Raw genomic sequence first — 12,772 nt, 5'->3', positions numbered from 1 at the left:
TTGTGTGTAGATTGATGAGGGAAAACATTAATTGAATCAATTTTAGAAGAAGAACAAGACAGAATGTTAAGACAGTCTGTTGTGGCACAATTTCCAGACAGTTGAAAAACAAACAGATAAGAATGTGCACCTGTTCAAGGCTTGCGTGGTATGTCGTTGGGGAAAATACCATCTACTCCACCACTATTCTCCTCTAAGGCATCATTCCTTCCACCTCACTGTCATCCTCTGCCAGGTAGTTGGGGCTCTTTGATCGGAGGACTGGCTCAAATTTACTGCGGTTGGGTGTGGCCTCTGAGCTGTTCTTAATCCCGTAACCAAAGTAGATGATAAAACCTAGGACAGAGAGGGAAGAAGGAAAAAAAACTGATTTAAACAGTGATAAACTACGGCATGCCAAAGGTAAACCTCACTGACACACTGTACTTGCGTAACACAAAGTTGTGTAACAACACAGATAGGCGCAAGAGGCAAATAAATAATAGGGGTGGCAATCTCACTAACCAATAGTCATCCACACTGCAAAGCGACACCACGTTGGCCCATCCAGCTGCATCATGAGGTAAATGTTGACAAAGATACTGACCAATGGCAACACTGGGAGTAGGGGTACCTGAAGGGATTCAAAATGTTTATTTTCTACATTAAACCACACACTGGACATATTCAAGTCTAACAACTACAAAATATTTTCTAAATCACTTTTATGTGAAGAGCTGATGATCCAAGTACAGACAGACCAAGTGGTTACTAGGAGAATGAGGAAACCTTTAGTAAATGGGAACTGGTTCTCAAGAAAATGTACGTGAAATGAGTAATGTGACTGAAAACTCCCATCATACCTTAAAGGTGAGTGACTGTCTGCTCGGGGGCTGTCTCCAGATGATGACCACACACAGGAAGGAGAGGAAGGCCAGTATCGCACATATGGTGACCCACACTGGGTGGCCACTCACCACCTCTGCCCCACACACAGACAGCACTATGCACAGCAGGGTGAACACCACAGCTAAAGAGAGATTGTTAACTTAGCATGTATAGTGGAATCTTATTAAATAATTTCAATGTATTCTCTCATTTGCATTATCAGACAGCTGCTTCCAGTATGCCAACCCTCTCAAAAAAAGGCTCACTTTAATATAGCTTCAAACACCAACACTTCACCCTGTCAAAAAGGGGGAGACTCACAGATGACAGCGGTAGTGATGTAAACGATGAGCCCGGAGGTCTTGGTTGGGACGTCACAGCTGGGCACCAGCAGCATCTTGAGGATGAACCGCTCCCTGAGGGGCCTGGTCTCCCCCTCCCGGCCAAACTCATCCCCACTGTCCCCCTCTGCCATGGCTGCCCTCTGCAGACCCACCAGCTCCACCAGCTTCTCACTGGCACCACTGACACCCAGGGTGCCCGGTTGGTACCTGAGAACAAATACACATACAGTTGAAGTCGGAAGTTTACATACACCTTAGCCAAATACATTTAAACTCAGTTTTTCACAATTCCTGACATATAATCCTAGTAAATATTCCCTGTTTTAGGTCAGTTAGGATTACCACTTTATTTTAAGAATGTGAAATGTCAGAATAATAGTAGAGAGATGATTTATTTCAGCTTTTACTTATTTCATCGCATTCCCAATGGGTCAGAAGTTTACATACACTCAATTAGTATTTGGTAGCATTGCCTTTAAATTGTTTAACTTGGATCAAACGTTTCATGTAGCCTTCCACAAGCTTCCCACAATAAGTTGAGGAATGGGCCAAAATTCGCCCCTGGCAGACCTGGTGGAACTGAGTCAGGTTTGTTAGGCCTCCTTGCTCACACACACTTTTTCAGTTCTGCCCACAAATTTTCTTTGGGATTGAGGTCAGGGCTTTGTGATGGCCACTCCAATACCTTGACTTTGTTGTCCTTAAGCCCTTTTCCCACAACTTTGGAAGTATGTTTGGGGTCATTGTCCATTTGGAAGCTACATTTGCGACCAAGCTTTAACTTCCTGACTGATGTCTTGAGATGATGCTTCAATATATCCACATAATTTTCCTTCCTCATGATGCCATCTATTTTGTGAAGTGCACCATTCCCTCCTGCAGCAAAGCACCCCCATAACATGATGCTGCCACCCCGTGCTTCACGGTTGGGATGGTGTTCTTTGGCTTGCAAGCCTCCCCCTTTTTCCTCCAAACATAACGATGGTCATTATGGCCAAACAGTTATATTTTTGTTTTATCAGACCAGAGGACATTTCTCCAAAAAGTACGATCTTTGTTCCCATGTGCATTTTCAAACCGTATTCTGGCTTTTTTTATGGCGGTTTAGGAGGGGTGGCTTCTTCCTTGCTGAGCGGCCTTATGTTGATATAGGACTCGTTTTAATGTGGATATACCTACTTTTGTACCGGTTTCCTCCAGCATCTTCACATGGTCCTTTGCTGTTGTTATGTGATTGATTTGCACTTTTCGCACCACAGTACGTTCATCTCTAGGAGACAGAACGCGTCTCCTTCCTGAGTGGTATGACGGCTGCGTGGTCCCATGGTGTTTGTACTGCGTACTATTGTTTGTACAGATGAACGTGGTACCTTCAGGTGTTTGGAAATTGCTCCCAAGGATGAACCAGACTTGTGGAGGTCTACATTTTCTTCTGAGGTCTTGGCTGATTTCTTTTGATTTTCCCATGATGTCAAGCAAAGAGGCACTGAGTTTGAAGGTAGGCCTTGAAATACATCCACAGGTACACCTCCAATTGAATCAAATTATGTCAATTAGCCTATCAGACGCTTCTAAAGCCATGACATCGTTTTCTGGAATTTTCCAAGCTGTTTAAAGGCACAGTCAACTTAGTGTATGTAAACTTCTGACCCACTAGAATTGTGATACAGTGAATTATAAGTGAAATAATCTGTCTGTAAACAATTGTTGGAAAAATTACTTGTGTCATGCACAAAGTAGATGTCCTAAACCGACTTGCCAAAACTATAGTTTGTTAACAAGAAATTTGGGGAGTGGTTGAAAAATGAGTTTTAATGACTCCAACCTAAGTGTATGTAAACTTCCGACTTCAACTGTAGGTAGAATTCAGTCAACCCTTACTTTACTAGTTATGTTGACTGAGAACATTTTCATTTACAGCAAAGAGTTGGATTTTTGAGGAATCAAATGTGTTTGTGTATGACTCTTTAAAAAAAAAAAAAAAAAAAAAAAGAAGTGTGTTAGCTAAAATCCTCTGTGCTAACCTGAGGATAAGCACGCACACAGCCACTAGTGTGTATGCCAGGAGAGTTCCTATCGACATCAGGTCCACCAGGGCTGCCAGATCAAACAGGAATGCCATCAGGGCTGCCGAAAGAAAGAATACGTTTCAATTCTAAGCAGCATAGAGTAGCAGCTAAACAGTTGACAGAAAACTAAGTGTTGGTGCACAAAGGAGATACTTAGTAAAGCATGAGCTAAGCTTACCTGCTACAATACCCGACACGATGGTGGCTAACAGGGGGGTCTTGGTTTTGATGTTCATCTTTGAGAGGAAACGGAAGAGCAGGCCGTCCTCAGCCATGGCATAGATTACACGGGGCATGGGGAACATTGAGCCCAGTAAACTGGACAGGGAAAAGAGAGAAAGACTCAGACAAAGTAGTCGCCATCACACAGAGGCCAGCCATGTGTCTGGACAATCCACAAACACTGAATGACCCCGAAATATAATTTAACACACGAAACAAACACTTTTGGGTTTATATATTCCACATCATAATTTGTGTCCGTTCCTTTGCCTGCAAATAATCACAAACAAAAAAGGAATTGAAAGCACAGTATAGGAAAATAAACATCCGTTCAAACACAGAAATAAATATCTAACTAAAAGAAGAAGAAGCGCACACAAGGCCATGAGGAAGTCTCTATGGGAAACTGTCTGTCAGTCACCTGGTGGAGAGTGCACAGAGGGAGCCCACAGCCACAATGTAGCGGGCAGGGTCCCAGTGCACATACTTGAAGGCCTCTGGCAGCGGGCTTTCTTTGTTCAGCAGGTAGTAGGGCATCATGAGAGTGAGGGCCGCAGACACCCCGAAGTAGGCAAAGAAACAGATGAGCAGAGAAGCCACGATACCGATGGGGATGGAACGCATGGGGTTCTTGGCCTCTTCACCTGTGGAAAAAGATTGAGACGGTTTAGATTTGACAGTCGTCAACCACAGGTACATTTTACATTGACTTTTTAGCCATTAAGGGGACGCGCTTATCCAGAGAATACATGTTCATACTTTTTCATACTGGTCCCCCGTGGGAATCAAACCCACAACCCTGGCGTTGCAAGTGCCATGCTCTACCAACTGAGCCACACGGAACCAAAACATTAAGAACACCTGCTCTTTCCATGACAAAGACTGACCAGGTGAAAGCTATGATCCCTTATTGATGTCACTTGTTAAATCCACTTCAGTCTGTGTAGATGAAGGAGAGGAAACAGGTTAACAAAGAATTTTTAAGCCTTGAGACATTGATTGTGTATTTGTGCCATTCAAAGGGTGAATTGGCGAGACAAAAGATTTAAGTGCCTTTGAACGGGGTATGGTGGCCGGTGCCAGGCGCACCAGTTTGTGTGTCAAGAACTGCATCGCTGCTGGGGTTCACACTCAACAGTTTCCTGTGTGTATCAAGAATGGTCCACCACCCAAAGCACATCCAGCCAACTTGACACAACTGTGGGAAGCATTGGAGTCAACATGGGCCAGCATCCCTGTGGAACGCTTTGAACACCTTGTAGAGTCCATGCCCTGACGAATTGAGGCTGTTCTGAAGGCAAAAGCAGGGGGTGCTGTGCCACTCAATATTATGAAGGTGTTGTGTGTAAATCATTGGTGTCAAGAGACGAGAGGAAATTGCCCACTTGTGGTTGCGATGCAGTCGAAACCCACAAAGGCGTAGAAGCAAGTTGCTGCACCAGAAAGGACTCCACTGAAGCCGAATGGAGCAAAACCCCCGTTGCCAAACTTCTCTTTAATGATCCTGGACAAAGGAAGAGCAGGGGACTGGTTATAATTATTATTTAATAAAGTTATTGAAGTAGCCTGGAAAATAAAGAAAAACGGCAAAGAGAAAGATAATAATTTCATATTCAGTCTTCAGGAAGAGAACTGGTATCCCTAGTGGTCGATGTCTCTAAAGGAGTTAATATATTTTTGTAAACAGACTCATATATTCAACTACTCCCTAGGGCTGATTTTAAAACACCATTCCTGCCTAATAAACCACTCCTCATGAGCTCTTCTGTCTGTCTTCCGGCTGGTTGGTGACTCACTCTGTATCAGTGATGTTGGATGTGTTGACAAAGTGTTCGACAGTGAGGTTCCAGTTAGCACGGTCTCCCTTCACCAGTCCTGAGATGATGACGAAGCCCAGCACCACCAGGTTGACCCCCGTGAAGATCTTGTTCACCAGGGCTGACTCACTCACGCCAAACGCCAGCAGGCCTGTGTGGGTGTTGGCAAAGTGTCAGGGCCACAGACGTGGGCAGCGACCAAGCACAGCCAATCATAATGCTACACTGAATGGGCACTCTTCGCATGCCCTAAGGCAGGAATGAAGAGCCCTATTATTGTAGCTGTATTTTCGCGGAGGGTGTGTATAATGCTTTCAAATGTGTTCAGAGTTATGTTAAATGAGAGTCTCACCAGTGAGCAGCAAGATCAGGATGAGGGCGAAGAGGTCTGGGTATTCAGCCAGAATCTTCCCAGGGACCTTGATGGACATGGAGGCTCTGAAGAAGTCTGAGATCTTCTGTTCAACCAGGTTGTCAAAGGTGGAGCTCCAGGCCCGAGCAACACTGGCTGTGCCTGAAAGAGAGTGAGAAGAGGAACGGAGAGAGAGGAAGAGATTTATAATGACAGAAGTTGGAGTCACACTTTCAAGGGCCCTTCTGTCAAGTGGCAATCCTTCTAGAGGACCAATCTGCCTGTAAAACCTCTTAAGCTCAAGTCATCAGAATCTTAATTATTCAGCTACTCAGAATTGCTGATCATCTCAATTGACTGTCTTGGGTATTGCAGTAATATCCCTGCTTAGAGTTATGAGGAAAAATTAACACCTCAAACGTGTTTCTTGCAACTTTATAAGATACAAACATTTCAAACGTTCCCTCCCCCATTTTGAATCACATCCCTTTTTAATCTCAAATCCCAAATTTTCTCTAACTCCCACTTCTGACTCACCTATGACATAGGAGAGGATGAGGTTCCAACCAGTGATGAAGGCCCAGATCTCCCCCACTGTCACATAGCTGTACATGTAGGCTGAACCAGTCTTTGGCACACGGGCACCAAACTCAGCATAACACAGACCAGCAAGGACGGAGGAGAGCGCTGCGATGAGGAAGCAGAGCACGATGGCTGGGCCGGCCTTCTCCCTGGCCACCTCTCCAGCCAGCAAATAGACACCGGCCCCCAGAGTGGAGCCCACCCCCAGTGCTATCAGGTCCAGTGTGCTCAGGCAGCGGGCGAAGTGGCTCTCTTCCTGGTTACAGTCCAGCGCTCGCCGCCTGAGCAGCATCTTACCAAAGGAAGCTAGCTTCTCAGCCATGGTAGGACAGGAGGTCACCAAGTCAAGAGGAGATGAAGGATCTTCTTACAGCCGACTGGGGAAGAGGTGAAATAAATAAAATACGCTGCATTCGGAAAGTATTCAGACCCCTTGACTTTTTCCAATTTCTTTTTACATTACAGCCTTATTCTAAAATTGATTAAATTGTTTTGTTTCCCCTCATCAATCCACACACACACACACAAAATACCCCATAATGACGAAGCAAAAACAGGTTATTAGAATGTTTTACACATTTATTCAAAATAAAAAAGATAAAATATCATATTTACATAAATATTCAGACCCTTTTATTTGACCTTTATTTAACTTGGCAAGTCAGTTAAGAACAAATTCTTATTTACAATGACGGCCTAGGAACAGTGGGTGAACTGGCTTGTTCAGGGGCAGAACGACAGATTCTTACCTTGTCAGCTCGGGGATTCGATCTTGCAACCTTTCGGTTACAAGTCCAACGCTCTAACCACTAGGCTACCTGCCACCCCATGCTATGAGACTTTAGCTCAGGTGCATCCTGTTTCCATTGATCATCCTTCAGATGTTTCAATCACTTGATTGGAATCCAACTGTGGTAAATTCAATTTTTTTGGTCATGATTTGGAAAGGCACACACCTGTCTATATAAAGGTCCCACAGTTGACAGTGCATGTCAGAGCATAAAAAACAAAGCCATGAGGTTGAAGGAATGGTCCTTAGATCTCAGACAGGATTGTGTCGAGGCACAGACCTGGGGAAGGGTACCAAAACATTTCTGCAGCACTGAAGGTCCCCAAGAACACAGTGGCCTCAATCATTCTTAAATGGAAGAAGTTTGGAACCACCAAGACTCTTCCTAGAGCTGGCCATCCGGCCAAACTATGCAATCTGGGAAAAAGGGCCTCAGTCAGGAAGGTGAACAATAACCCGATGGTCACTCTGACAGAGCTCCAGAGTTCCTCTTTGGAGATGGGAGAACCTTCCAGAAGGACAACCATCTCTGCAGCACTCCACTAATCAGGCCTTTATGGTAGAGTGACCAGACGGAAGCCACTCTTCAGTAAAATGCACATGACAGCCCACTTGGAGTTTGCCAAAAAGGCACCTAAAAAGGACTCTGACCATGAGAAACAAGATTCTCTGGTCTGAAACCAAGATTTAACTCTTTGGCCTGAATGCCAAGGGTCACGTCTGGAGGAAACCTGGCACCATCCCTATGGTGAAGCATGGTGGTGGCAGCAGCATGCTGTGGGGATGTTTTTCAGCGGCAGGGACTGGGAGACTATTCTGGACCGAGGGAAAGATGAACGGAAGAAAGTACAGAGAGACCCTTGATGAAAACCTGCTCTAGAGCGCTCAGGACCACAGACTGGGGCGAAGGTTCAACTTCCAACAGGACAACAACCCTAAGCACACAGCCAAGACAACGCTGGAGTAGCTTCAGGACAAGTCTCTGAATGTCCTTGAGTGGCCCAGCCAGAGCCCGGACTTGAACCCGATCGAACATCTCTGGAGAGACCTGAAAATAGCTGTGTAGCAACACTCCCCATCCAACCTGACAGAGCTTGAGACGATCTGCAGAGAAGAATGGGAGAAACTCCCCAAATACAGGTGTGCCAAGCTTGTATCATCATACCCAAGAAGACAGCTCTCTCTCTCACACACACACACACACACACACACACACACACACACACACAGAGTCAAATTCAACAGGAGTGATTTTGAAGGACAAGCCCAAACATTGAAGTGTTTATCACGGCCCACTCTTGGATGGAGAACTGCTTTAACTCAGCGACATTAGGTCTGGACTTTGACTAGGCCATTCCAAAACTTCACATTTGTTGCTTGAAAACGAGCAGTTCATGCTTGAAAACCCATACATGTCGCTGAGTTAAAGCAGTTCTGCATGTAAGAGTGGGCCAGAATTCCTCCACAGTGATGTGAGAGACTGATCAACAACTACAGGAAGCTTTTGGTTGGAGTCATTGTAGCTAAAGGTGGCACAACCAGTTAGAGTGTAAGGCAGCAATTACTTTTTCACACAGGGGCATTAATATTTCAGATCCAATAAAAATAAAAGATAGACAGTCAGGGAGAAAAAAATAAAAAAACTAATGAATTTAGCATTTTGTTATGTTTGAGCAAAAAACAACATTATCCATGGCAAAGTGCATAGAATTGCAGGAAACTAGCTTTAAAACTGCAACAACAAAAAATCTCCATGGCAGAATATGTAGAATCGCAGGAAAATCGATTTAAGACTGCAAAAAATAAATAAAAGGAATTGGCCCAAAAATGCTAAAATGTGAAATTTTGCCACAACAACGGTTGACCGAGCTCATTGGCACGCCCTTCTACCACGACAACCATCTAAGGCCCTTTTTGATCAAAAAAAACCCCTGATTGGTACAGATCTGTACCTGGGGACAGAGCTCATTAGAATAATAGCCACTGTGTAGAATAATATCCAAACATGCAAAGGAGGATATTCCATTTTTCTATTCTACCTTTGTGTACCTGTTCAGGATACATCACCATGAAGAGAGTGACATTCATAATTATGCATTTATGTACAGAACAGGGACCCATGATGTCATTCTGTTACCGGGTGTTTATCCACTTCACTTAGTAGTTCAATAACCAAAAGAGATTTTTTCAAACTCAAGGTGTCATGTTGTAGCTGACACACCATTCTTTCTGACATCTTTGAATCTTAATTCGGGGCAGACATTTAACTGAGTTTTTGGAAAACGTGGTCACATAAAAAATTCTGTTTCATAATTTTACATCTGCATTGTTCTTTAATTAAATGTGTTTTTGAAAAATGTTCAGTGGGAACTGTTAAAAGTAGTCATTGTGCTTAGAGGAGTTGTATGGTTTGTTTAACTTTGCAATCAATTGTTTGGCATACTTTTAAAGCGAAAAATAGGAGGTTCAGCATCATTCTGTTAACGTGGAATTGCCCATATGCATCCTGTGTAAAACCCCATTCTCTCTACAGATCTCAACCTGACACTAGGATGACATGCTTATAATGGCAGGCAGCCATTTACGCATAGACAGTGACAGCTCTGTCCCGACCTCTGGCTGGTGGTCCCTCACGGGAAGAAAGCCATGCAGTAGTGCTGACCAGTACCCTGACCTTGGCAGAGACCATGGTGAATCTGAAAGACTAGCTAAGGGAGAGATTTAAGAATCCCATTCATTTGCAGCCAGAAGAAAAACTAAAATAGGAGAACAAAGAAGAGAAAGAAGAAAAGAGAAGAGGGAGAAAGGGGGGAATAGGAGGAATGGCAGCGACGTTGGCAAAGAAAGCATGGGAGAGAGAGAGGGGAATGGAAAAACCTGATGAAGGGCCTCTGACTTGACACACCAGACCGATTACATTTTAAAGAAGCATAAGAAAAATAGAATCGCCACATTCAACGGTGCCCAAAACAGCTACCATTAAACAGGAAGGAATAGCCTAGCTGTCTAAGCCCACTGTTAGGGAGCCATGGTTGGACATAATAAAGCTCTCCTGTCTGGTGATGGCTTCAGGTTGAAGGGTTGATCCAAGGCGCGCACACACACACACACACACACACCGGAGAGGCCATGCAAGTTTAATCAGGTCGAGTCTGGGAAATACGCCTTATCAGGAGGAAGAGAGCGTCTATGTCAACTCTGTCTGGCTGACGGAAGATAATGCCTACAGGGAACACATACCACACAGGTGACTGCATAGCATACACCCATTCATATCTCAGGCCCTTGTTCTCAATCTGTAGTGTACACACTATAGGCTATGAGTTCAACAAATAGGCATAACTCAGTCACCATTTGAACAGTAACATATTGCTGACTTTTGGCTGACAATATGGATACAGTCAATGGGATTGCAAGGTCTGCCTGCCTGCGTGTTTTAATCTACTAGAATCAGTAGGCTGACATACTAGCCAGGAGAAGTTGAGCCAGCCAGCCTCTGCGATTACAACTAGGCCTAAATCAAGCATAGAGTTGGCCTTTCTCCTCCATTAAGAGGATAATCGGCAACGGTACGTAAGCCTTCTAACCTTCTTGGAAATAATTTGCCATGACTATGGGCTCTATTCAAGCTGTAAAGCGTTACAGATTCTGCGATAGAAATGTAAAGGTAATTTCCCATTGAGCCGTCATATGCAGCGTTTACCATGAATGAGGTCTCTGCTAAAGCGGGAACATTGCTTTTAAATCTCAATCACGCTGTAAAACTGGACTTACACGACTTGGATTTAATAGAGCACTGTTTGTGTAGCCTAGAAAGAGTATGGCGTCGTGTGTGGGCTACACTAACCAAAGTCTTAGCAATAGGTTGTGGGAGCTGAAGTAACGAGTCGTTCTGGTCATGTATAAGCAGGTGTATTCTCAATACAATTGTAAAAGATAGAAGAACCATTGTAAACAGAATTTATGACAGAAAATCTGGCCTAGGTGCCAGGACATTTCCGAATTCAACAACGCTACATTGTTGCCTTGCCATGACTACAAGTCGTTCCATGCTCACAAAGAGTTTTAGTAAATAAAGAAAAATAACAGTTCATGATTAAATTTAAACAATTCAAGTTAACAGGCCACTTTCAGGAGACCAAGCATCATATGACAATGGAATCATTGCCAATGTTTGCTAAGGAATGAGGCAGGGCATAATGCTCAATTTGCAGGTCCTGGAATCCAGGACGGGTGTTTCCATGGTTACCTCGCTTCACCTCATCTGAAATGACACCAGTTGGTGCAGACTGCATTTGCTATTCATCAGATCCTTGCCTCCAAAAAGGGCAATCTAATTATGGGCCATGATGACAACAGAGCATCAGCAGCCAGCTTTCTTTTTATTAACGCGCCCATGTCTCCACAATAACGCAACTCACCAAAAGGCTGAAAGATCTTCTGGAGTGCCCATTCTATACATGGAGGTTAACTCTCATAGTAGGCTTATGCCACTCATTTGATCACTTCCAAGAGAGCTGTTTACCTCAACACCCTACCAACACCACACACTATCCTCTCAGCCCGGGAGCACTCACAGGTCTCAAGCAGATGAAACTTACTCAGCCTGGGAATCTCTCCGTGGAGTGACACTCCTTCAGCAGGGCTCTTTCACACTAGTCTTTCCAGTCACAGTAAATTACTAAAACACGCAAACATTACTTGGAATCCCAACAGAAGGTAGGTGTGGTGGTTCGATTGGTGGTTAGGTTCCTTGGCTGAAAAAAAAATAATAATAAAAAAAATACCCTACAGAAATTTTAGACACCGGGAAAAGACATGCCTCAGCAGGTAAATTTGAACATAGTTATGCAAACCCTTAACATAGAGCCAAGCATTCCACAATAGAAACTGTCAGTACTACGTTTGCAGATTAAGCAGCAATGGAATATCCAAGGCTGTATTTGATTTAAATATATTGTAGTTGGAGGGACATTATTACCTAGCTAGGCAAGATTAATACAGTCAAGAGTGAAAGGGCTACAGGCTTGCACAGAGCAATGCAGAGGTCAGTGTTTTGACAAGGAACAAAGTTAACAGCCACCCACCTGATTCCAGGGGTACAGATGGCTAGATAGGTCAAATACAGAATGAATGGTCGACACTCAAATATTAATCTAGCGAACTACATAAAACAACGACAGGCTCAGATCTGAGTCAGAGCACGCGAGTCTTGTAGCCTGGCACAAAACGTAGTCGCGCGTGGATTGTGGTAGCCATGCTGGGCATCGCGAAAATGTCCAGCAGACCAACCAACAACTGCCACATTCGTTCCAGCTACTGCTATTCACTATACATCTCCCTATCTTGAATGACTTTCAGAGTTCATTGATTCCTATCGGTGAGCGGTTGCATTTGGTTCACTCTTGGAACACAAAGCTAGCTAATTCAATTTACATTCGATGCCTTAGGTAAATAACTTATAGCTACATACCTGAGGAATTGATGGGCAAAGAAATAAACTCTGCGATCAGATGGAACATCTGTCTTTACAGTACGAAAAAAGTGTGACTGTAGAATATGACTACTCTAAGTGGCACAACCAATGTATTTTGTTTGGCTAACAGTGTAAACATCCCGCCTCTACTCAACTCTCATTGGTTGTCGTCTTCCGGGGAAATAGCAAGGTTAATGTGATTTGTCAGACGTCATTGGAACGTAAGCAACGTCAATACCTTTTAATTACAAAA

The 12,772-nt window shown here is 43.9% G+C and overlaps 1 protein-coding gene across 2 annotated transcripts; it reads right to left on the bottom strand.

Moving 5' to 3' along the window:
- Positions 1-12,640, bottom strand: LOC115205220 (cationic amino acid transporter 3-like). 2 transcript variants are annotated; one of them, XM_029770972.1, is made up of 12 exons: positions 12,517-12,640; positions 6,209-6,630; positions 5,672-5,833; positions 5,299-5,470; positions 4,888-5,006; positions 3,924-4,146; positions 3,459-3,598; positions 3,236-3,338; positions 1,189-1,418; positions 843-1,009; positions 505-613; positions 1-336 (listed from the first exon to the last, which is right to left on the bottom strand). In XM_029770972.1, exons 2-12 carry the CDS (start codon positions 6,573-6,575, stop codon positions 194-196), a joined length of 1,935 nt encoding a protein of 644 aa, XP_029626832.1. In that variant the 5' UTR covers positions 6,576-6,630; positions 12,517-12,640; the 3' UTR covers positions 1-193. The 2 variants fall into 2 exon arrangements, with proteins under 2 accessions (XP_029626832.1, XP_029626833.1); XM_029770973.1 differs by lacking the exon at positions 12,517-12,640 and adding an exon at positions 12,131-12,153.
- Between the last annotated feature and the right edge of the window lie 132 nt (positions 12,641-12,772).

Source organism: Salmo trutta, chromosome 13, assembly GCF_901001165.1.
Source record: "Salmo trutta chromosome 13, fSalTru1.1, whole genome shotgun sequence".
Classification (NCBI taxonomy): domain Eukaryota; kingdom Metazoa; phylum Chordata; class Actinopteri; order Salmoniformes; family Salmonidae; genus Salmo; species Salmo trutta.
Note: the sequence above shows the minus strand (reverse complement) of the source record. Positions and strands in the feature narration are given on the sequence as shown.

Bases quoted from the DNA above. Each gene is read 5' to 3' on its own strand.
- LOC115205220 (XM_029770972.1), bottom strand. From the start codon at position 6,575: ATGGCTGAGAAGCTAGCTTCCTTTGGTAAGATGCTGCTCAGGCGGCGA. The intron at 1,419-3,235 runs GTTAGCACAGAG...ATTTGTTCTCAG, and splicing joins GTGTGCGTGCTTATCCTCAG to GTACCAACCGGGCACCCTGG. The intron at 337-504 runs GTTAGTGAGATT...TCTCTGTCCTAG, and splicing joins TGCAGTGTGGATGACTATTG to GTTTTATCATCTACTTTGGT.